Source organism: Sinocyclocheilus grahami, unplaced genomic scaffold, assembly GCF_001515645.1.
Source record: "Sinocyclocheilus grahami isolate Dianchi unplaced genomic scaffold, SAMN03320097.WGS_v1.1 scaffold9.1, whole genome shotgun sequence".
In the NCBI taxonomy this organism is placed as follows: domain Eukaryota; kingdom Metazoa; phylum Chordata; class Actinopteri; order Cypriniformes; family Cyprinidae; genus Sinocyclocheilus; species Sinocyclocheilus grahami.
The window spans coordinates 3,062,404-3,087,630 of record NW_015505188.1 but is presented as its reverse complement, the minus strand read 5'-3'; the positions used below and the strand labels follow the sequence as shown (position 1 = coordinate 3,087,630).

The following is a 25,227-nucleotide window of genomic DNA, read 5'->3' as shown; positions in this document are numbered from 1 at the left end:
CTGATATCACTGGTTTTATGGCCTAAAAGGAATGCAGGGGATAAACTCCCTCATTTTCCTCATAAGAAAGGCACAAATGCACAGGAGAAACTGAAAAATGGTTGTGCTTAATATTTTTGTGGAAACAGTGATACGTTTTTTCATGATTCTTTGATGAGTAGAAAGTTCAAAAGAACAGTGTTTATTTGAAATAAAAATATCTGTCACCTTTGATCCTTTCTTAAAGATCTTGGAAACTTTTTACCATGCGTATAATTTATTTTTGCTTTTTTTGAAAATTCATCATAGGAAATAAATACAAATAATAATAAAAAAACAATAGCTAATTCATAATTATATCTTGTTTTAAAATAATCAAAACAAAGAATTAAGCATACCATTCAAATATTTATTGTGTGAAAATTATTTATGTACATTTTGTTTTTAAATAACGTTTACCCCATTGTTGCGGTGTCTGGTGTCATTTCCACTACAACAATTTTTTGCCAATTTTGAATTTTTTTTCAAAAGTTAGTACTAAATTATATTAGACATGAGATGAGATATGAGACAAAATCAAGGTAAATTTCAGAATATCATAGAATATTTTTATTATTCTATGTGCATTATTTCTAATTTGTCAAATTATGCAAAAATTGCAAAAAGATTATTCATATTTTTAATGTATAAAATTCTAGCTGTGAATTTGCCATTTCCACCACAGAATGTTATTAAACACAGTATATAATTAATTATTTTATTTTATTTATTTATTTATTTTGGAATTGTCCTTGTTTCAGAAAAAAAATTCAAAGCATTGGCACAACTTTCATTTTCTTAAGAAAATGTTAAGAAAATGTGAAAATGAAAAAAATTATTAATATGGACCTTAAATAGAATTTTAGAGCTCAATAGAGATTTAGGAGATAATGAAAGCATGATTAAAAAGAGGTAAAGTGCTTCAGTCCCTCGTGGGTTGTCGCGGTTGTGTGCTCTTCTTCATCTCAGTGAGAGGCACAGAGCAAGAGTGCTCTCCTGCTGCTCACTCCAGTTGGTGACATTTTACACTGACCCCTGGTGCTATCCAGTGTTTTGGTTTGTGATGACGCAACAGTTCAGGCAGAGTGACAGTGGCACAGTTGTGGCCGAGCTGCAGGGTGTTTGACTGTGAAATGTGTCTGGGTCAGAGATGACAGCGTCCTGGTTGATCAAGCCTCCTGGGATCCTGATTTGATCAAACCAGATGAAGTTTTTCATGCACTGGTTTGGAGGGGAAATACTGCATTCTCAGTAGATGAAAGCATGATCAAATTAGCCAAAATATTTATCAGTGAACATGCAAGACATTCTGATTCTGAGGAAATCTGCAGAGCTTTGTTTGGACCGGAGGATAAATTACAGACATGAAAGCAGGAAGCATCGCTGCTGTCTCTGCAGTGTGGCCATCTCTAGTGTCTGCACTTATCCCATTATACGGCAGAGGCTAATGACCAAAGTTACCATTCTCTCCTGCTAGTTCAACTTTGAGAAGTAGTGACTACGACTCAGTGTTCTGATATGTGCAGTTCTACACAAAAGTTCTGGTAAACCCTGTTCATGCAATCCTGCCAATCGCAACACTAAGCCAGAGTCCTAAGCAGGCTTAGTGTTGTGAGAGGCTCTGTCTTTTGGTCTCATGTGCTTAGTGTTATGAGTGTGTTTTTGATACAGGTAAAAGTGGAAGAATGATCGTCAGAAAAGTTTTATTCCTGGCCCTGATTTTGAGGATGGTTGGCGTGTGTGAATCATGGTTGGAGTCTGCACGTGGAACCGGGAGAATGGAGTCCAGTGGCTTGAAATCATCATCATCACCTGTTTATTGGTACAGCCGAAAGGCTCTACTGGAGATAATCTCAAGGATGCCTTGGAGGATGATAACAAGTTACCTAAAAAGTCTGGAGGAGGATGTAATTATACCACAGGAGGTGGTCAGACTGAAATGCAAGAAACGCAGGAGGAGAGGTGGCATACGGACTCGCCTTCGTCGGAGATTCAGTCGGCCGCCGCTACCCTCCATTATCTTCAGCAATCTGCATTCACTGAACAACAAAGTGGACACTATAAGATCATACACAAGGTACTGTAATGAATTTCGTGAGGCGTCTTTGTTATGCTTTACGGAAAGCTGGCTACAAACCACAATGCCTGATACTCTTTTTGAACTTCCTGGTTTTACTTTAGTATGTGTAGACAGGGATAAAGACTCGGGGAAAAGCAGAGGAGGTGGGACATGTGTGTACATAAACGACAAGTGGTGCCGTGCTCACTCAGTTAAATGCAAGATTTGTGATCCTAATGTAGAAATCCTCGGCATGACTTTATGACCCTTTTATTTGCCACGAGGATTCGGATGTGTCTTACTATTTGTGGTATATGTCCCACCCAGCGGCAAACCATCACAGGCGGCCAGTCTGATAGCAGACATGGTACATGAACTGCAACTCAGCTACCCCGACGCTCCTGCGATAGTGCTTGGAGATTTTAATCAGTGTAACTTGGAACAAGTGCTGCCAGGATTTGAACAATTCGTAAAGCTAGGAACAAGGAAAGACAATATTTTGGAGAAGTGGTTTGTGAATGTTAAGAATGCCAGTGTCTTAAGTGTAGACCACCAATACTGAATTCTGACCATCATGTGATGTATATGATTCCAGTATATAAGACAAAGCTAAAACGGGGAAAACTGGAAAAGAAAGTAATTAAGAGTATGGTCAAATAAAAGTAGAGAGAATCTGAGAGCTTGTTTTGATTGTACAAAATGGGAGATTTTTCATGATGAATCATTAGATGAAAGAACTGAAGTAATTAACGACTATATTAATTTTTGTGTGCAACTGGTAATACCTACAAAGGATATTAAAGTTTACCCAAATAATAAATCTTATGTTACCAAGGACATCAAGGAGATCATAAATAGAAGGAAAGTTGCATTCAGAAATAAAGACTTTAAAAAACTGAAATTCGCTTATGAACTAGCTCCAGTGTGGCAACCAATCTTTGGCTGCTTTAGTGCACATCATCACTATTCATCTAGACACCTATGTGTCTATGTAAAGTAACACCTATGTTGAAGCTTTATTTCTTGACTTTTCATCTGCGTTTGACACAATCCAAGTTAATACTCTTGTGTATTAAATGGTACATTTCTTTTCTTACTAATAGAACTCAAAGAGTTCAAGTGAACAACGTTTTGTCAACAGAAGTAAAAAACTAATGTTGGTGTACCACAGGGTTGTGTAAGTTCTGCTATGTTATTCACTTTGTACACAGATGACTGTCGTTCAAATAGGCCCAACCAATATATTCTAAAGTACTCTGATGACAGCGTGTTAATATCATTATTAAATAACTCAGAGTGTTCAGAACAGCATCAACAGGGGGTAAACAAATTAGTTGAGTGGTGTAATTATAATGCCCTCAGTATTAACATAAAAAAAACAGAGGAGATTGTATACGGGCCTGCCTCTGACCCTCATACAACACCTGTTGTTATACATGATGAGAACATCAGACAGGTAGAAGCATATAAGTACTTAGGAGTAAGGATAGATAACACGCTATCATGGAAAGATCATATTGAATATATCTGTAAAAAAATCAATGCAAAGAATCTACTTCCTCTGCCGATTGAGGTCTTTTGGAGCAAGAAAGCAGATTATTTTATTATTTTTCCAGTCTGTAATTATGAGTGTTTTGCAGTACTGTAATTCTGTATGGTACATGAGTTTATCTCTCAGTTTAAAAACAAAGTTGATGAATCAACTGAAAATGTGTTCCAAAATAGTGGGTCAGCCACTTTAAAAAGTATATGAATTATCCTATCATAAAAATCTTGTAAGGTTGGCCAATAATATTGTTTCTGAACCGAATCATGTGTTGTATAATGACTTTGTACTGTTGCCATCTAACCGGCGGTATAAGGTCCCAAGATATAATCGAATAAGGTTAAAATGCTCCTTTGTACACCAAGCTGTATTAGAGCTGAACAAGTTACACAAAATTAAATCTGTACCGGAGTTTTGAAAATGTATATATATATATATATGATTTTTTTTTTTTGTGACTGAACCTTTTGTCGGTCTTTTGTCCATGTGATAAAGTTTTGTAATTGTGAGTGAACCTGCTGTAATGCAAGACAAATATAAAGTTGTCTTATCTGAAGTGTAATAAGTGTATCAGTCACTCAGTATGTATTTTTTAATCATGTTGAAAGTGTTTCATTATTTAAGAATTAGATTATGTAGGCCAGTGAATCTCAACCTTAAAAAACCTGGGGTTAATATTTATTTATTTTGAAAGAAATTAATAATTTTATTAAGTAAATATGCATTAAATTCAAAAGTAACAGAGAGTAAAGTCTTTTACATTGTTACAAAAAATGTATCACCATTTCCACAAAAAAAATGTAATAAGAAATGTTTCTTGAGCAGCAAATCAGTATATTAGAATGATATCTGAAGGATCGTGTGACACTGAAGACTGGAGTGATGATGCTGAAAATTCAGCGTTGTCATCACAAGAAATAAATTACGTAAAAAAATTATTATTAACATAGAAAACTGTTATTTTAAATTGTAATAATATTTCACAATATTACTGTTTTTACAAAATGCAGACCTTGTGAGCATAAGAAACTTCTAGTAGACTTCGGTAGTATTTATTTGTATTTAGTTTATGTATTTCATCATATTTAATAAATTAGCTTTAGAACATTAGAACGTATTTAATGTTTATCATATAACAAGTCATTGAATAATTCATTGAACTTATTTGTTCAAAAACACTTTGTGAATTCAGAATTGCATACTAATCTGACTATTGTTACCATATCTTTGCATTCAGCAACTGATTTATTCAGGAACTGATTTATTCAGTGTTTTTGAGTGTATCACCGAATCATTCATTCAAATGATTCATTCATAAACATTGATTCATTCAATAACACCACCACTATATGTTGCATGCAAATAGGGGTGTGCGATATCACAATTCTTTTTTATCGTGGACGATTAAAATGTCTCAACGATCTGCTTTTGAAAAAAAAATATCATAGTATCATACTTCAGCGCACAATAGGTTGCAGTTCTGGTGCCTCTGTCTCAATATACTGTACAACATGACATACATTCACATCAAATGTTAACTCAGCGGTAGAGTTACACTCACGGGACACTGCACTTATTTGCAATCACAAAATTACATTATTTGCATGTGCTTTAAAGCCTTGCCGGTTAAACATTTCATTTGCGTGCTGTTCTGACATGTGCTTTTTCTGAACATGTACATCTGAAGTGCGCTCACAATAAAAAGCCAGTCAAACAGCGCCTGATTGTCTTTCGCATCTAATTGTGGTAATATTGTAAAAAACACACAAGGTTTACATATAAACACAGCTGGTTATGTCTAAAGTGAAAGTAAACAATTGAGAGAAATATGTTAATATGTGTCCCTGTAAATATGCGTGCAGCTCTTAAAGTGACAGCAGACTAATAGTAAACATGCTGCCGCTTGTCAATAAAGGGATAGTTCACCCAAAAATTACAATTCTGTCATTATTTACTCCCTCTCACGTTGTCCCAAACTTGTACTGATTTCTTTCATATGCTGAACACAAAAGAAGATATTTTGAAGAATCTGGATAACCAAACAATTGCTGGTCCCCGTTGACTTTTATAGTGAAAAAGTAATACTATGGAAGTCACTGGAGACCAGCAACCAGGGTGCGAACTACGGGGGAGCTAGGGGGAGCTCGGCTCCCCTTAATGAGACATGGGCTCCCCTGAAAACGGGATTTGTGAAATTTTGGGGGGTCTCAAAAAATATTGACAATGTGTTATTTTGACGTGCAATTTCATTTTTGTGTAATGTGATCATCGTAGATTATTATGTGTAAAATTGCAAAAATATAATTAATTCATGCATGACGGCGATTTAAACCTAATTCACTTCAATAAAGATAACTATACATGCTATTCTTGTCATGAGCATCAAGGTGTCGGGGCGCTGTGGTGCAAATTCCACTCATGTTTAGTACATGTTAACTCAAAGATTTGTAGAAAAAATATAAACGCTGGACTCTGTGGCCGATTCTGAGTTAAGGTAAGGCATGTTAATCGCAATTATGTGTTGTGGCTGGGTTGTTATAGGTCTGCGTGACTCTCGATGTCTTAGGCCTAATTGAATGGAGGAATTATGGTATTCTTCTGTAGCCTGACGACGAGTAACTTTAACCGTTGTTCATGTGAACTCAAAGATAGCCTGATGCTTTGTTTATAGACTATTTGTGGGTGGCTGTTTGTTGTTTCACCTATCAATTCGTGTCGATAAAGTATAATAGGGTAAATCCTGTACAGTGATTTATCCTATATAGTGCTTGCATAAAGCAAGTAGTGCATACACTTTTAGCTGTTATGTATCTTTGTAAGTCATTGTTATTTAAAAAAATCAAGTGGGCTCCCCCAAAGTCCATGGTATAGTTCGAACACTGCCAGCAACTGTTAGGTTACCCACATTCTTCAAAATAAAATGTATGTTCAACAGAAGAAAGAAACTCATTCAGGTTTAAAACAACTAGAGAGGGAGTAAATTATGGCAGAATTTTCATTTTTGGTTGAACTCTCCCTTTAATGTTAATAAAACAAGAAAAACACAAAGAGAAAAATCAATCACTGCTCTTGATTGAAGAACTTTAAGACAGTTGCTTTAATAAGAATCAATGTAGAATGTATACAGTGAGGTGTATATATACTGTATATATATATTTTTTAGATTTGTTCATTCAATATCTTCAATACTACTGCTAAATACACCTACTGTACCTGAAAAATAAAGAAAAGAAAAGAAAAAAACCTGAAAAATACTGTACCTGAAAAATAAATTTGTTTTATTTGTATTTTATGTGTATTTGTAATGTGTATCTTTGTTCTTATTTTTTTAATAGCAAAGATAAAATAATGAAAAAGATTTGTATCTTTGGCCTAAATGTCTGCCATTCTTTTTTATTTTATATTTTGTTACCTTCTTTGTTCTTATTTTTTTAATAGCAAAGATAAAATAATGAAAAAGATTTGTATCTTTGCCCACTTTGGCCTAAATGTCTGCCATTCTTTTTTATTTTATATTTTGTTACCTTATAAGGCTTTGTTTTTAAAATAGGGAATTAATTTGGCTGTATTGCTCAGACAACTTGCAAAATAGTAAAATCAACATGACAAAGAATCGTGATATATTTTTGCCATATCGCCGACCCCTACTTTCAAGTAGCTATAGCAAAATCGTTAAAACTTTTTATCGCACATGGTTGGGACCCATTGAAGAAAGTATTCAGCTACCTACATAAAGATTCTTTTAGCTTGTTTATGCTCTTGCTAAATAGGGACTGTTTGTTTTCTTGGCTCCTAAAGATTTTTGTTGCACACCCTTCTAATCTTGCACAGCAAACCTGTCAAGCCAAAATAATGGCAAAACAAACAAGTTCAGATATCAGCACTGTATAAATAATTCATCAGTTCGTACAGTATATCATTTTATGTAGCTTTAGTTTATCTGCGTTTGTGTTGTTATCTGTCACTTTTTCATTCTGTCTCTTTCTCTCCCTCTATTTTATTTGGCAAATATTGCAAACCAATAAAATCATGTTTCTCGTGTTTGAATGCATTAATTCCAGTTTCTGTGAATTCTCCCACAAATATCTGACTTGGTGAAAAACTTTTTTAGTGATGACACTTGCATTTTAACTGTTAATGTATTCAGTGCTGTATTCACTGAACTGATTTGTGAAGCAGATTCAGGGACTAATTGTGTAAATGTGGTGTGTAGGTAAGCAAACACTGTAGAGCAACATAATTTAACGCTCTGATTTTAATTAAGACCGCTTGCAGGCACATTTATCTCACTGTTTGTGGTAAATTACTCCAGTCTTTGCTCTTCATTATGAGTTTCACCTACTAGCTTTCATGTGTTTTCTTCGAATAGTTGTAAAGCTCCAGCTACTGTGTTGGATCAGAGACTACGCCTGCGGCTTCCGGGCCATGAGTAGTTTTAAGAGCCAGGATGTGGAAAAACAAGGCATCAAGCTGCCAAAAAAATGGACTGATCCCAATGAAAAAGTGAGTTTAGTTTCTTATTTACTCTTCTTTTATGCTTTTTTATTACATGCATGAATGTTCGGGAAACTATTTTGCGACTAACTTGCTAAGTAACTATTCGTCGATTACAGTAGTTTAGCTACAGTCAAGCTAACCAATAACAAAAAGTAGCTAACTACACTGAAAAAATTTGGGGTCAGTAAGATTTTGAAAGAAGTCTTATGCTCACCAAGGTAACTGAATTTATTTGAAATAAAAATAAAGTAAAAACAGCAATACTGTGAAATATTATATAACGGTATGAAATAACGGTTTTCTATTTTAATATATTTTAAAGTGTCATTTATTCCTGTGTCACATGATCCTTCAGAAATCATTCTAATATGCTGATTTGGTACTCATAAAAAGATTTCTTATTACCATTAATGTTGAAAGCAGTTGTGCTATTTTTGTGGAAACCCTTCTTTGATGAATAGAAAATTCAAAAGAACAGCATTTATTTAAAATAGAAATCATTTGTAACATTATAAATGTATTTACTGGCAAACCTAGCAATATAAATTTAGTGTTAGAAAAGTGTTTGATTATTGCTTCAGTTCACAAAGATGTTGAAAAAGTTGTTACTGAAAAATTTCGAAAACAACAATAGATGATACCAAAACAGTAGCGTCACTATGTTTAGTTACTCTCCAACACTGATATTGATTGTTTTGAAGTTTGATGTTGAAGTTTTGTTTACCATATCTTGATGGAGTCTGATGTTAACTGCTATTGTTTAATCTTTTCTTTTAGCCAAACGTATTTCTTTTCTTACTGCTTTTTCCATTCTTGCCGGTAGATCCCCACAGATCGTACGATGGTTGTCAGGGGAGTTCTGGGAGGAGGAGACGCTTCCGATCCCGCTGGAGGTCTGTTGAGAAAACTGCATCAGCGCTATGTGGAAAAGGACGGCAAGTGCAACGTCCACCATGGAAACGTGCGTGAAACCTACCGTTACCTGACAGACATCTTCACCACACTCGTAGACTTGAAGTGGCGCTTCAATCTGCTGGTCTTCACGCTGGTCTACACCACCACCTGGGTGTTTTTTGGCTTCATCTGGTGGCTCATCGCCTACACCCGTGGAGACCTGGACCACGCTGATGACAACGAGTGGACGCCGTGTGTGAATAACCTCAATGGCTTCGTCTCGGCGTTCCTTTTTTCCATCGAGACTGAGACCACCATTGGTTATGGGTACCGCGTCATAACGGACAAATGCCCCGAGGGCATCATCTTGCTTCTGGTGCAGGCCATCTTGGGCTCCATCGTCAATGCCTTCATGGTGGGCTGCATGTTTGTGAAAATCTCACAGCCAAAAAAACGTGCTGAAACACTCATGTTTTCCAACACAGCTGTGATATCCATGCGGGACAGTAAGTTGTGTTTGATGTTTCGCGTCGGGGACTTGCGTAACTCACACATAGTGGAGGCCTCCATCAGGGCCAAGCTCATCCTCTCTAAGCAGACCAAAGAAGGAGAGTTCATCCCCCTAAACCAGACAGACATCAACGTGGGCTTTGACACGGGGGATGATCGGCTGTTCCTGGTGTCACCGCTGATCATTTGCCATGAGATCAACAAGAACAGCCCCTTCTGGGACATCTCTCAGGAGCAACTGGCACGAGAAGAGTTTGAAATAGTGGTCATTCTGGAAGGAATGGTGGAGGCCACAGGTGAGAGTAGATCACAGAGTATAAGAGAACAAGGGAGAAAATGAGTGCTGGCAAATGCCATAATTTCACCGTTATGGAGGCAAAAACATGTTTCTCCATTGACTGCTATTGAACAGGAGACATGTATTTGGGTTAAAAAAAATTGCAAGCAAGATTACAAATATTTGATTAATAAGGTAGATGTTTAATTGATGCTTGATTTGATTTGCTGCTCAATTATTATTGGTGCTCAACTATTAATAATGGTTCTCATTATTGTCAATGTTAAAACAGTTTTTGCTGCTTAATATTTTGAGGAAACATTTTTTTCTGGATTCTTTAATGAATCGAATGTTCAAAATAACAGCATTTATTTGAAATAGAATCTTTTGTAACATAATAAATGTTTTACTGTCACTTTTGATCAATTTGAATCATATTTGCTGAATAAAAGCAATAATTTCTATTAAACACACACACACACACATACCCCAAAAATTTGAATGGTAGTATATCATGGTTTCTCCATAAATATTAAGTAGCACAACTGTTTTCAACATTGATAATCATAAGAAACGTTACTTGAGCAGCAAATCAAGTAATCAACATATTTGAATGATTTCTGAAGGATCATGTGATGCTAAAGGCTGGAGTAATGACTGCTAAAAAAATCACCTTTGCATCACAGGAATCAATTACATTTCAAAATATATTAAAATAGAAAACAGTTATGTTAAACTGTAATACTGTTTCACAATATTACTGTTTTTACTGTATTTCTGACCACATAAATGCAGTCTTGGTGAACAGAAGAGACTTCATTGAAAACATTTAAAAGTCGTAATGTTTCCAAACTTTTGACAAGTAATATATATATACACACACACACACACACACACATATATAACCTATATATATATATATATATATATATATATATATATATACTATAAATATACAGCATATATATTAGGGGTGTAACGGTACACGTACTCTTACCAAAAATTTTCAGTACAGGTCTTTCGTTCGGTACGCATGTGTACCGAACAAATACAGCATTGTTTAAACCACTGCATGAGCGTAATTATATATTGTTACTTTTGACAAGAAATAAAGTCTTATCTTTAAAATTGTCAATTTCTTCAGGAAATTCAAACAATAAATGCCATTTTGACGCTCTTTGATGTGGCGTGACAGATCACTGTATAAACGCCTCAGTTCAAATAGCAGAACGATAAACATGAATGAACATCTCATGCCTCATGTAATCGCTCAATCAGTGTTTCAACCGCGGAAAGACATCAATTGAACAGCTTGTAAACAAAATGTCACGTAGCATTTCATTTACCTCAGGCAAGTCATCAGTGTCCACGGCTCGTTATTTCGCTAGAGAAATGAAGTGCAGAGAAGAGCATTTTGCGAAATATTAGGATATATACTCATTTTACTTTACCTGTTAGTAATGTCTTAATTATTTAATGCACGTTTACTTTAAATCTGCTATGAAACAAGTTATGACAGGCACTGTGTAAATGATTATATTTCAACAACAAATAGAGATTTAGAAGTTAATTTAAAAATTGAATTATGTGCAATTTACATGTTTGCATAACTTTTTTTATTTGAGTGTTGATTATTAAATTAAAAAATAAATAGTAATTAAATTTAAGTTTGGGCTCTGTTGTTAACTGTAATCTTAGAGTAGGCCTAATGTAAAAGGGCTTCCTATAGTTAGAGCATAAGCTGACGTAGATTTTTTTTATCCCTAAAATTTTTTTAATTATAATTGAATTTATCTAACAAAAAGAGCAATTTGTTCAGTTAACCACGGTTTAATAAAATTTAAAAAAAAAGCAATTTTATGTTTAGTTTTTCCCCCTGCTGTACCGAAACCATACCGAACCATGACGTCAAAACCGAGGTACGTACCGAACCGTCATATTTGTGTACCGTTACACCCCTTATAGATATAAATACACAGTGGGTATAGAAAAGAATCATCCCTTTAAAATAATCACATTTTGTTGCTTGAACTAAAGATACACAGTTTTTGTTTTATCCATATTTACTCAGTGCAACATCCAAGTGAAATATATAACACCAACATGTCAGAATTTTTTTTTTTTTGGTAGATTTTTTTTATCCCTAAAATTTTTTTAATTATAATTGAATTTATCTAACAAAAAGAGCAATTTGTTCAGTTAACCACGGTTTAATAAAATTTTTAAAAAAAGCAATTTTATGTTTAGTTTTTCCCCCTGCTGTACCGAAACCATACCGAACCATGACGTCAAAACCGAGGTACGTACCGAACCGTCATATTTGTGTACCGTTACACCCCTTATAGATATAAATACACAGTGGGTATAGAAAAGAATCATCCCTTTAAAATAATCACATTTTGTTGCTTGAACTAAAGATACACAGTTTTTATTTTATCCATATTTACTCAGTGCAACATCCAAGTGAAATATATAACACCAACATGTCAGAATTTTTTTTTTTTTTTTTAAAGAATCACTGAGTTGGAAAAAGGATCAACCCCTTTTGTCAGTATTTTTTTGAACCACCTTTTGCTTTAATTACAGCCTTTAGTCTGATGGGATATGGCTCTGCTAACTTTGCACAGGGAGGGTCTGTGTTGTAGCATAGCAAATATCTTCCACTTCTTAATAATAGACTTCACTGTGCTTCTAGGCATTGATCATTGATAAATCTCCATCTCCTGACTTGTGCCTGTCCACCACTTTATCCCAGAGATCTTTTGACAGTGCCATGCCACCCATAGATGATTATTTGCTTCAGTTGCACTACCAGGGAATGAAATGCTCCAGGAAAGCTCTTTTCATGCTGAGCTAATCATAATGACCACAGCTGATCACAGTTGAAAGTCAAATGGCTTTGTGTGCCACTAAGAAGGTGATTAGCAACACCTGATCTGCACAATGTCGCTGTGTCTCATTTAGAAGGCTGCACCCTCCGGAGGTCGCATTCGAAGGCTGCATACGTCATCGAGGCTGTCTCATTTCAGAAAAGCAAGTAGAACACTCCGAATGCGACCTTCTTTCACAGGAATTCGGAGGATGCATGAGGTGTATCCTTCGCTGCTACAGATAACCCACAATTCTTTGCGTCGCCGTGAACAAATCCAGTTCACAAAACAGAAATAATTATTTGTTAAAAATGGTAGTGATCCAGTTTAACTCTGACTCACTGATCTGGTTGCAAAGGTTAAATGCTATCACATACTGTAAATTCAGGAGACTTGGAATATAGCACAAGTCACTTTTATGATACTATTACCATGCTTTTGGGTCCTTCAAGCAGCTTGACAGCCCTAGTCCTAGTTTACTTTCATTATACTGAAAGGGGTTCCCAGAATCTTCTTTAAAAATTCACATTTTGTATTCCACGGTAGAAAGAAGCTCATACAGTTTGGACCAACATGGCTGTGAGTAAATGTTTTCTGAACTGATGCTGGATGCACAGGCCAAGTTACGGCCATTGGGATAAATGTGAGTGGGAATGAATGGTTCTCTCCAGGTATATCAGAGCTCTTTGGATGAGTCAGGGGAATTTAAATGGGTGTTACCTGCAAGTCAAACATGAAAATTGACCAGATTTACCACAGTTCCCCTGGTAACAGAATGCTGACAGCATGGTGTGATGTGGTATTTTCATAGGATTCACTAATTATATTGAAAGTGAATTCATATGACAGTAATTGCAATTACACTATGCTAATTAGCTTTTGTGTTCTTCATTGTGTTCTGTGTCAGTATAGACCGATATTGCTGTCTACATGGAGCAGAAGGATGGAGGACGCTTGCGATGTATCTTAGTAAGACAAGCTCATTGCCTGTCAACAGAACCGGGAAATTAGTGAATAGAAGACAATTGAAAGAACTACAATGCAATTGACTCTTACGCACATAAATACACGCAAGCTCACAAACACACTCTCCTCTGTCATCATTTGCTCACCCTCAAGTTGTTTCAAACCTGTATGATTTTCTGTCTTCTGTTGAACGTAAAAGAAGATATTTCAAAGAATGTTGGTAACTAAACAGTTTACAGTATCTATTGACTTCAATAGTATTTTTGCCATACTATGGAAGTCAATGGCTACCGTCAACATCAAAATACCTTCTTTTGTGCTCAGCGGAAGACAGAAACTCATACAGGTTTCAAACGACTAGAGGGTGAGTAAATCATGACAGAATTTTCACTTTGCTATGAACTATCCCTTTAAAGGGGTCATATGATGTTGCTAAAAAGAACATTATTTATGTTCTTTTTATGTATTTGGTGTAATGAAATGTGTTTATGCAGTTTAAGCAATAAATACATTATTTTCCACATACTGTACATTATTGTTTCTCCTCTATGCCCCGCCTTTCTGAAACGCGTTGATTTTTACAAAGCTCATCGTTCTGAAAAGCGAGGTGTGCTCTGATTGGCCAGCTATCTAGTGCGTTGTGATTGGCAGAATACCTCAAGCGTGTGACGGAAATGTTATGCCCCTTACCAAACTGTGAAGGCGTGTCCCGGCTGGAGCGACGAGACAAAAACATTAAAACCCATTATTAACGAGGCATTTGTTGCATCCAGTGGGGACATAATTACAGATTATAATGACTTATACTGTCTTTTTTTCACGTTGCATCTGCATTTGTGATCGGAGAAATGACAAACAACAATCACTATTCTACACTGCTCAAAACTCGCATTTGAATCATCAGTGGCAAATCCTTAAAATTAAAACGTACTTACAGTCTGTGAATCAGAACAGCCGGCATTGTAGTCTCAGTTGTTAACAAGTGGCTAAATGTCAGGTTGTCTGGGACATTTTTACACCAAACATCATTACACCAAACAGGAAAAATCCTCTACTCACTAGTCCACTTTCACAGCGTCATTTTGTTTACAATCATGCACTTGCGTACTATTATAATTCAAACTTTCAGGAAAAATGTTTTTAAAATAAAGACTGAAAGCGTTGACAGAAGCTTAATGGTGGAGGCATTGAAGTCATGTGCTTGAGGTATTCGGCCAATCACAACGCACTGGATAGCTGGCCAATCACTGCACACCTCGCTTTTTCAGACCGATGAGCTTTGTAAATGACGCGTTTCAGAAATGTGGGGCATAGAGGAGAAACAATGTACAGTATATGGAATGTGTTTTTTGAACCTTAAACCGCATAAACACATTTCATTACAGCAAATACACAAAATAATGTTCTTTTTAGCAACATCATATGACTCCTTTAAATAAAGCCTTTTAAACTGCCCACGGGGTGCTGCACTTAGCAGAACCAGTTGGTGTGGCCCTCAGAGGCTTTAAGATGTTTTAAAACCTCTTTCCTTTATTAAATTAAGGCTTTAGTATACCAGTGAGACTTTGGGTCTACTTCTATTTGGGTTCTAGAATAGTCTTAACGTTTTAGATTTTCCCAGGGTGGCTAACAAAGCCTTTTGTTCACAGTGAAATGGTTTTAAAGTAACAGTTTAAAATGTCTGAATGGAGGTGTTTAAGTCACTTGCAGAGTGTTAGTAGAGAAAGTGAAGCTTCTCTTGCTGTAGCATTCATTGATTATATAGTTTGATGCATTACTGAACTACTGTACACTGGGAATCTCATGAATTTTGATGTGTTTGATGAATGGTATCTGCTGAGTTTAATTTATATTCATTATGACAGCCTCTAAATATCACTCTGTGTGTGTTTTAAAGGGACGTAAAAGAGATGCTTGTTGAAAGTGTGTTTTGTTGCTCTGTTTGTCACTGCACGTCTCTGGAGTAATTGATGTGGTTTTTCGAGGTTCACTTAAGCAGATGATGAGAAAGCTTGTGTTCTATTTTTAGGAGGTGTGCCCATAAATATTCAGCGGTGCGTGTGCATGCATGTCTGTGGGTTTCTAGGGAATCATGATATTCTTAATTAAGCTTAAGTACATTTCTATTGGCATATTGAAATGCTAATTACTAACTTTCAAAGGACAGAAGCACAATTAGACAGTGACCTTTGAATATTTGAAAAAGACATAATGGAACAGTACTTCAGCAAATGTTATAAAAGTGGTTTTAATATGTAGCCCATACTGAAATAATCAGGATGAAAACTAGATTTTTTTTTTCTACACTACTCTTATCTTTAGTCTTATCTCTATATTATCAGCTCATACAACAGCCCCAAAAAGTATTTGGAAACTTATATAATTGTAATATAACTGATCACAATGAAAACTGGAAGTTGTTTTTGCATTACTGTTTTATCTCTTTTATACAATAATATATAATATTATATTATTTTTAATATAATACATTATTATAATATTTATTATGTAATTACAATTATTATGTAAACTTGTTATATATATTATAGGCCTGTAAACATAAGTAACACCAAAAATTGTATGTCATTGCATTAGATAAGAAGATCTAATATTAACCTAACATTTATGTATTTCTAATATTTCCTATATTATATTAGATGTTAAAGAAAGATGTCACAAGAAGACTTTTCAAGCAATACATTTTACACACACAAAAAGGTTTGTTACGTTGAAAACAATAGATGTGATGTTTAAAATTAAAGGGAAATAATGAAGAAAAATCAGATGCTGCTTGATATTAAATTAAATTGTTAAATTATTTTTATCTAATGCAAAGCTATTTATACATTATAGAGGAGAGTGGGGTAAGACGAGCCACTTTTTACTTATGTGGTCCTCAAGATAAGGGAAAATGACGCTGAAGTACAATCAAAGTATCTAAAGTAACTTCAGGATGTTTCCTGTCATTTTAAATGATTAGAATGTATCTATGACAAAAGGTTCTAAAAAATATGGCTTCTTATAAAAAAGTGTTCCTGTGGCTCAGTTTGCCCCAGGGTGGGGGTAAGTTGACCCGAGTCAATGAGTAAGATGAACCATCTGGTTGTAAAATGACCATCTGACTGAATCTGGTTCAAACCCATGTCAAATTTGAAAGATAATTTACCTCTTTTAAAAACTAATTTAATAATCAAATTTCCTTTTTCAAACAGTCTTATTTCTTTTCTTAAAGCTAATGTAAACAACATATAACCAACCAAAATGAAAATTTCAATCTTTAATTGTTTGCATTTCTGAAACAATATGTTTAACACCAAAGTTGTAATCTTCCCAAAAACAGACTAAACCGAGAGTTTGTTGAGTAAAATAAAAATAATAAACTGAATTAGAATGAAGGAAAAAATGTCACTGAAACTAATGAACAATTTAGTCAAAAGAGTCTTGGCATGGTAGCTTTTCTGCAATGCCGAACAGGCCATTAGGGACTACAGGTGGAAAGATATATCTGATTATAATGTGATGAAAAGCATCTTCTAGTTCTTATCAGATATGGATTTGGTGCACTTGTACTGTAACGGGGCTGACGAGACGTGTGGATCCATCTGCAAGCTTTTATTCAAGAGACGTGGTATAACAGGCAGGGTCGAACAATGGCAAACAGGTATATGGCGGGCAAAAACACAAGAATAGTCCCAGGGCTAGCGTAGGTCACCGATCGGCAGACAGAATCACAGGGGCGAGACGAGAGGGAGAAATCCAGGAAAACAGGCAAAGATCAGAAACCGCAAAAACAGGCAAGGCAAAACAAGGAAACCATGGAGACTCGGAAAGGGGTACAGGCTAAACAATACTCAGCCGAGAAAGGTGGTTAGAGTGGGTGTTATATAGTGAGTGAGGTGATTAGAAACAGCTGTGTGCAATGAGTGCAATCAATGCAGTGTGCAAATTGTGCAAAGAATGATGGGATATGTAGTCCGGGGTGCTATGCAACAGTTTGTGTTGTGCGAGAGTCAATGTAATGGAAAGGGTGACGAATTTGTGACATGTACACTGTCCCTATCAAATAAACTACAAATAATAATATGTATATATGATAAACTAAATCAGTTGTGTACTATCACATTAAACTACCAGTTTATACTTCAGAGATTTAACTTAACTTCAGTGCCTTATGGTAGGGTAAGATAAAATGCTGGCTCAATTTACCCCACAACATTTGGCTCACTTTGCCCCATAGCTGCCATTTTGGGAAAAAACTAGCTTGCTTACTAATCCAGGCTAAAATTTAACTAAATTATTTATATGGTTTTATACATTGCTAAATCACTTTGTAGCATCATAAATACTTTTAGACCTGGATAAATTTACTTTGATGTAACAGCCATTACATATGTTGTGCTAAAATTTAACTTTGACAAGCCAAAAACTGATTTTAAACTAATTGGGTGCCTTCCACTCCTCCCGTGTGTTGTGGGTGGTTTCAGTATATTTGGTCACATGACAATAAAAGTGTACAGTTGGCAAGATACCCACAGTTGGTGGGTCAACTTACCCACTGGCTCATCTTACCCCACTCTCCCTACATACATTTATAAGTAGACCTATGCCTTAAGTGTCTAAATTCGTTTTGGGACCACTATATCAAGTAAAGCTCTAAATAAATAAATAATCAACATTCCACATTTTGCTCTTTGTCCTACTTTGGATTGCATTTATCAAGAGTTTCGCTTCATGTCTCAAATTTTTCGTGTCATGCATAAACTACAGTGGGGCAAAAAAGTATTTAGTCAGCCACCAATTGTGCAAGTTCTCCCACTTAAAAAGATGAGAGAGGCCTGTAATTTTCATCATAGGTTGTCCACACCATAGTAATTTGGAATAGGCCTCCTTTTTCATTGCTATTTTTGTTGTTCTTTTCTGTGCTCACTGCCATTTTCCTCTGTTTTTTCCCGCAGGAATGACATGTCAAGCCCGAAGCTCGTACCTGAATTCAGAGGTGCTTTGGGGAGAACGTTTCACCCCTGTGCTCTCGCTGGAGGAGGGATTTTACGAGGTGGATTATGACACGTTCCACCACACCTACCCTGCACCAACCCCTTCCTGCTCCGCTCGTGAGCTAGCAGAACTGGCAAAGAAAGGGGAAGCTGTACCTTTGCCCCCTATTTCACCTCCAGCAACCCTGGGAGAGCCCCCAAGCCCAGAGAAGATGCCTGAGGAGGAGACCAAGGCAGAAGAAGAAGAAGAAGCAGAATGGAGTGTGTGCAAGAATAAGTTAACACATTGCAATCTGAAATCTTTTGCTGCCCCTGTGTGGCAGAAGGAAATATACAGAGATACAAAAACTCAATTCAGCCACATAAACACCACATAAACTGAGGAATAGTTGAAAATCTATAGGCCTGTAGATCTACATTTTGTCATTGACCCCACACTGGTACTGTTATTAATTGTTTTCAAGAATAGAACAAAAGTGCATATGGTGAGGTTTTTAAACTTCAGGCGCAAAAATGCTTAAAACCTCTTTCAGCTTGAATTTAAATGCAGTTTATTTAAATAAGATGTATATATTCTCAGCTGAGTGCTTAACACGCTACTGAGCTACTAAGTATTTTTGAATCCAGTTTATTTATAGAGATTAAGATTTAGTTTCAGATGGTGCTTTTAGCTACACTACAGCATTTTATGAAAGCTTGTTTCCACCAGAGGATAACAAAAAAAAGGGGGAATTGTGAACTTCTCACAACTCTGACTTTTTTTCTTGCAATTCTGAGAAAAAAAGTCAGAATTGTGAGATATAAACTTGCAATTGTGAGAAAACAAAGTCATCATAATTCTAACTTTTTTTCGCACAGTTCTGAGAATATAAACTGAGAATTACGAGATATAAACTCATAATTCTGAGAAAAAAGTCCGATTTACGAGATGTAATAAGTGAGATAAAAAGTTGTGATTATTTTTTCTTTCATTTTTTTTATTTCGGGTTAAAAAAACAGAATTGCAAGATGTAAACTTGGAATTTACAAGAAAAAAAAGTCAGAATTACGAGATATAGCCTAAACTCAGAATTGCAAGGAGTAAACTTGGAATTGCAAGGGAAAAAGGTCAGAAGTTTATATCTTGCAATTATGACTTCTTTTTCCTCAGAATTCCAAGAAAAAAAGTCTGGATTGTGAGATATAAAGCTGCAATTTCCTTTTTTATTTTTTATCTCGTGGCAGAAACAGGCTTCCCTAGCATTTTCTGTGTGAAACTGCTGGTAAAAAAAGCAAACAAACAAACATGAAGTTAATGAAGTGATACATTTCTTCGAATAATGGATATGTAACACAAACACTAAAAGTTGGATATTAACACCCAACAACCAGAGCGCACAATGTAATTGTTGCTTGTTCATTTTATTTGAAATGTATGAAATGTACTGTAGCTACTATTTGGTTTAGTCATTTTCCATATCTTCTGTTTATCATTAATATTTCTGCTTGAGAAACACCCTCACTGTTATTTATAGCTCTTCTTTAGTTTTTTTGTTTTGTTATTTTTTAAACACCAGATTTAATCAAATGTTTCTGTTTAGCGATTCAATAAAAAAATTATCCTTCTCAGACATGCACTGTACTGAGTTTCTATGAGAACATGAAATAAGAATTATAAATTAAAACTACATACAGTCATCTACAACCCCCTACAAAAAGATGAATTTTATGTATGATTAGCCTATACTAAAACATTACCACAATACAGGACTTAAAGGGGTCATATGATACGATTTCAATTTGTCCTTTCTCTTTGGAGTGTTACAAGCTCTTGGTGCATAAAGAAGATCTGTAAAGTTGCAAAGACTAAAGTCTCAAATCCAAAGAGATATTCTTTATAAAAGTTAAGAGTCAGCCACGCCTACCTAAAACGGCTCATTCTAACACGCCCCCACATGTCTACATCACAATGTGGGAAGCTTTGCATAATGCCGCCCAAATGTTCACGCAAAGAAAGAAGGCGTAACTTTTATTCTCGCTGTAGTATTGTTGCCGCCGCCATGTCGTAAAGACGCTGTGTGTTTCGTTGTGAAAGTGAAACTACTTTGTTTGGTCTTCCAAAAGAGGACAATACCTGCTTCGTCATGTCTGGAGCTGATCCGTGCTGGTCGCTCAGGGAATACATCAACTTCGCGCTGTGTCCAGCCCGGGGTCGTCACATGTGGTTGCCGCAAGCCCGCCGCCTGCTCCTTCGTCGAATCCGCCGGCCTCGGCTCACTCAGGGGGCATTCAGGGGGCATTTAAACCGGTTTGTGTCATAGTTTGGCTCTGTCTACATTGCATTTTGTCAGCTTTAAACCCAGTATTATGATGTGCAATGGTATAAGCAACTAAAGCACGTCCAGTTGGGTCATTGTTTAATGCATGGCAGAGTACAAACAATGTTCTCTAATCATACTTATCCCTAATGATTTCCAGTTGGTGATGTCTCCATACACATAGAAAAACAAGTTCAAGAGTTTTTAAGAGTGAGATTAACTGCTCTCCATGGCCTCTACACTACTAGAACTGAATCTTTAAGGAATAGTGAATCATGCAGTGCATTAGTCTACATAGTTCTTCCCTCAAAGAAATATTTCCCTGTGACCTTGGTCATTTTTTTCCTAAAAATGATCTAATAACCATCCGCACGGGTTTAGCCACAATATTGAAACAAATAGTTTTTGTTGCCAGAGCTCTTTCTTGTTTTTCACTGGTATGTCTCTTTGACTAGTGCATCTTTGGGCCTATATTTAGTATAAGTAAAATAATTAAGTACTGTTAGATAAATCAGATAGGCTACTCTAAGACTTTTACTCGAGTTGTTTTGCAATTGGTGGCTTGTAACGTGTAGTTGATGTGCCCTGTAAGATAACTGTACTTTTACTCAAGTATGGTTTTCAGATACACCTCTGGTGATTCCTCGTAAATGAAGTCCTTTGAGTTTTGGTTTAAAGTCTGTGGACACCCAGATGACTTGTTCCATTTGGCTGTCCAAAAACATGCTATCATTACAGTGGCAATATCACTAATATGTACAAAACAGTGTAGTCTTTCATACACTTGCATCAAATTGTATTTCTATAAAATAACTTGAATGATTGTATTGTAGTTGCAAAGTCTCCCACTAGACGGCGGGACAACGAACAAGAGCAACGTTCTTTTTTTTGCAAGTGCATTATGGGAAAAGACGTTTGACGCACATGTGGCATCCTGATCAGTGCTGAGCGAGTCTGGAGGAGACGCAGTGGAGTGTATAAACGGCAGCTATTTGTTTAATTAAATCAGGATTAGCCATATATACTAAAGTAAAATGAAACCAGGTAAGTTATTTATAGTTTTGTATGCGTATAAGGTTGTTTTGATTGTCGCGCGATAAAATGTATGTATTTATATAAGTGTTGATTTTGCTCGCGCGTGAACATTCCGGCCAAGTTAGCCACGCGCTTAAAGCTTGTGTACGACACGCTCTTTCTATGAAATGTTATGACATTGTTATTTTATTACTGTATTTAAACATGTTAGTGTGGTCTCATAAAAACCTTGTTTCAGTGTAGGCTATGATATTTCTTGCAGTGTGTAACATTGCGCGTGCGAGCAACCGAGTCATGCTGCGCACGCGGTGCGGAAGCTCCACATGGCTCTAAACTAGATAAGCCAACGTTATTGTTTCTAAGATTCATCTTGTATACTTAGCTGCGTTGTTTTTATTATTGAAATTTGTAATTTTTATTCGTCTGATTTTGGCTGGACATTGTGCACAATGTTTATTTTCATGGCTGAGGTTCCACACGTTGTTGAGGACCACATGGGTTTAGGAAATAACCTCGCCTGTCAGACCTTATGCCTGTCCACAACCTAGTTTTGGTTCATTCGGCAACCTGCAGCAAAGACATATTACACACAAACTAAAGTTACCAGTGAATGGAATTGAACTTTGTATAGAGTTAGTTGTGGAGTCGAGTTGAGGGCGTTTAAAGACCAGAGCTCAGTTGCAGCCATGGTTTAGAATAGTATTATCTCTAATGGCTTTCTTTGTGAAAACTGTTCTAACTAAAGGTTTTTCTAATATAAGGGGTTAGTTGAAGCTGAACATCAGAATGAATTAATGTTGGATTCCTCTTTACAGGATTCACCCCAAGAGGAGGTGGTGGTGGTCGAGGAGGCTTTGGAGGAAGAGGAAGAGGAGGAGACCGGGGTGGTAGAGGAGGATTTCGAGGAGGTAGAGGTGGTGGTGGTAAGCAATATTTATTTTTTCACTTTGCATGGAACGTTTGGGTCAGACATTGAAATGGAAAAAGTCACTTTAAAGATTTCTTTAAAAAAAATTATATTTTTTAATATTTAACGTGTGTGTGTGTGTGCGCGCAAAAGTCTTAGGCCTTTAGTTTTTTCACCAACAAAAAAAATGGTTTTAAGCCAGTTATTTCTATATTTTGCTGTAGTGTGTCAGTAGGAAATATTAGTTTGCATTTCCAAACATTCCTTTTGCCATTAATTGTAGTTATCCAGTGAGATTTTTGTATGCGCAAGGAGTCTGACGACAGCCAGTGCTCCACACAGAGATCTGATCTCGCCATCGTCCAGTTCATCTGGAATGACATGAAGAAACAGAAAAACCTCAGACAGACTAAATCCAGAAGAACTGTGGCAACATCTCCAAGACACTTCAAGAATCCTACCTTTTTTCTTTTTTTTTTGAGATAGACAATAACTTTATTTATCATGCACTGTCGGCTTCACAAATTTGCAGATAGTTTGTTCACATACAACTACATGACACACTGCATGAAAGGTAATATTCGAAAAGGCATTACAGGGGCACATTAAAACCATTTTTGTGTGTGTGAAAATACTAATAGCCTAAGACATTTGCACAGTACTGTGTGTGTATGTGGCCAATATCACTCGAGTACGAGAGCGATGCCGGAGGCAATCACAGCCGCTGATATAGAGCAGGTATCGCTCTCGTACTTGAGTGATATTGCGTTTATACTACAGTTCGACGGAACGTGTGTAATTAAACCAGAAACAACGGAGTGCCTAATTAAAACACTCTTTTGTGCAGAACTACTTCCTTCCGCCACGGATTCAAAGCTCAAGTTGACAGTTAAACATGTCACTTTTAGAATTCGTATCAAGGGCATGTGCTGCTTCAGTTAGGTTATTAGTGAGAAATAATGAGGTTATAAGAGAAACAATGCGGCAAGACGTGCATCCAAATGAGAGAGAGAGACCGCGAAGCTAGACGGTTATTCTATTAATTAACGTACTCTACGATTAGCTCAGTGAATAATTAAAAAAAAAAAACGGACCCAGCTAGAACAAGCGGAGTGATACACAATTGTGAAAGGGCGTTCCTGTAGCGATACCAGTACAATATCTCACGGTTCACAACCAATCAGATTTGAGAACCAGAACGAACTGTTAATAATAATAATATATGTAATATATATATATTAGGGATGCTCCGATCAATCGGCCGGAGATCGGTATCGGCCGATAACCACATTTTATGACTCGATCGGTACTCACTACACTTGGCCGATCTAATGCTTGTGTCTAGCCGCGGCACGTTTCTGAAGCGGCTCTCCGTGCTGCTTGGCTAAAAATAGTCTTTTCTATTAATTAACGTACTCTACGATTAGCTCAGTGAATTATAAAAAAAAAAAACGGACCCAGCTAGAACAAGCGGAGTGATACACAATTGTGAAAGGGCATTCCTGTAGCGATACCAGAACAATATCTCACGGTTCACAACCAATCAGATTTGAGAACCAGAACGAACTGTTAATAATAATAATATATGTAATATATATATATTAGGGATGCTCCGATCAATCGGCCGGAGATCGGTATCGGCCGATAACCACATTTTATGACTCGATCGGTACTCACTACACTTGGCCGATCTAATGCTTGTGTCTAGCCGCGGCACGTTTCTGAAGCGGCTCTCCGTGCTGCTTGGCTAAAAATAGTCTTTTGTGAGTTGTCACAAAGTGGAGGACGGTGTTCTGTCAGATTTTGCTACCTCCCATTAAAACAGTGGGTAGTACAATTCGACAATGAAAAATGCTGCCTGTAAAATTATGGTTTATTAATGTCTACACCTACCATAACCCTAACCTACCCTTACAGTAATGCAGATACATTAAATATTGTTGTTCAGCGTGAGAAAAAGGACGCAATATTGATGTTCGCATGCTAGGGGTGTGCGATATATATCGTCTGCGATAATTCAAAACATCCCTACAGAGCGCACGCATACATTACGTGAAGCCTAGACTAGTGCGTGTGCGCATTTAGTGTGTTTTCTTTCACTGCATGATTCAGTCTATTAAAATACATTTAGAATGATCACAAATTCTAGACATAATAATAATAATATATGTAATATATATATATTAGGGATGCTCCGATCAATCGGCCGGAGATCGGTATCGGCCGATAACCACATTTTATGACTCGATCGGTACTCACTACACTTGGCCGATCTAATGCTTGTGTCTAGCCGCGGCACGTTTCTGAAGCGGCTCTCCGTGCTGCTTGGCTAAAAATAGTCTTTTGTGAGTTGTCAC

The 25,227-nt window shown here is 36.4% G+C and overlaps 2 protein-coding genes across 2 annotated transcripts in view; both read left to right on the top strand.

Moving 5' to 3' along the window:
* The first annotated feature begins 2,058 nt into the window (after nucleotides 1-2,058).
* Nucleotides 2,059-19,140, top strand: LOC107592933 (G protein-activated inward rectifier potassium channel 4-like). Its single transcript, XM_016282523.1, has 4 exons — nucleotides 2,059-2,095; nucleotides 7,993-8,126; nucleotides 8,944-9,820; nucleotides 18,593-19,140. Exons 2-4 carry the CDS (start codon nucleotides 8,049-8,051, stop codon nucleotides 19,006-19,008), a joined length of 1,371 nt encoding a protein of 456 aa, XP_016138009.1. The 5' UTR covers nucleotides 2,059-2,095; nucleotides 7,993-8,048; the 3' UTR covers nucleotides 19,009-19,140.
* Nucleotides 19,141-21,815: 2,675 nt separating this feature from the next.
* LOC107592227 (rRNA 2'-O-methyltransferase fibrillarin-like) overlaps nucleotides 21,816-25,227 on the top strand; it is a 13,698-nt gene continuing 10,286 nt past the window's right edge. The window contains exons 1-2 of the mRNA XM_016281646.1: nucleotides 21,816-21,972; nucleotides 22,779-22,886. Of these exons, the coding sequence (XP_016137132.1) occupies nucleotides 21,963-21,972; nucleotides 22,779-22,886 (118 nt within the window). The 5' untranslated portion in view covers nucleotides 21,816-21,962. The remainder of the gene's footprint in view (nucleotides 21,973-22,778; nucleotides 22,887-25,227) is intronic.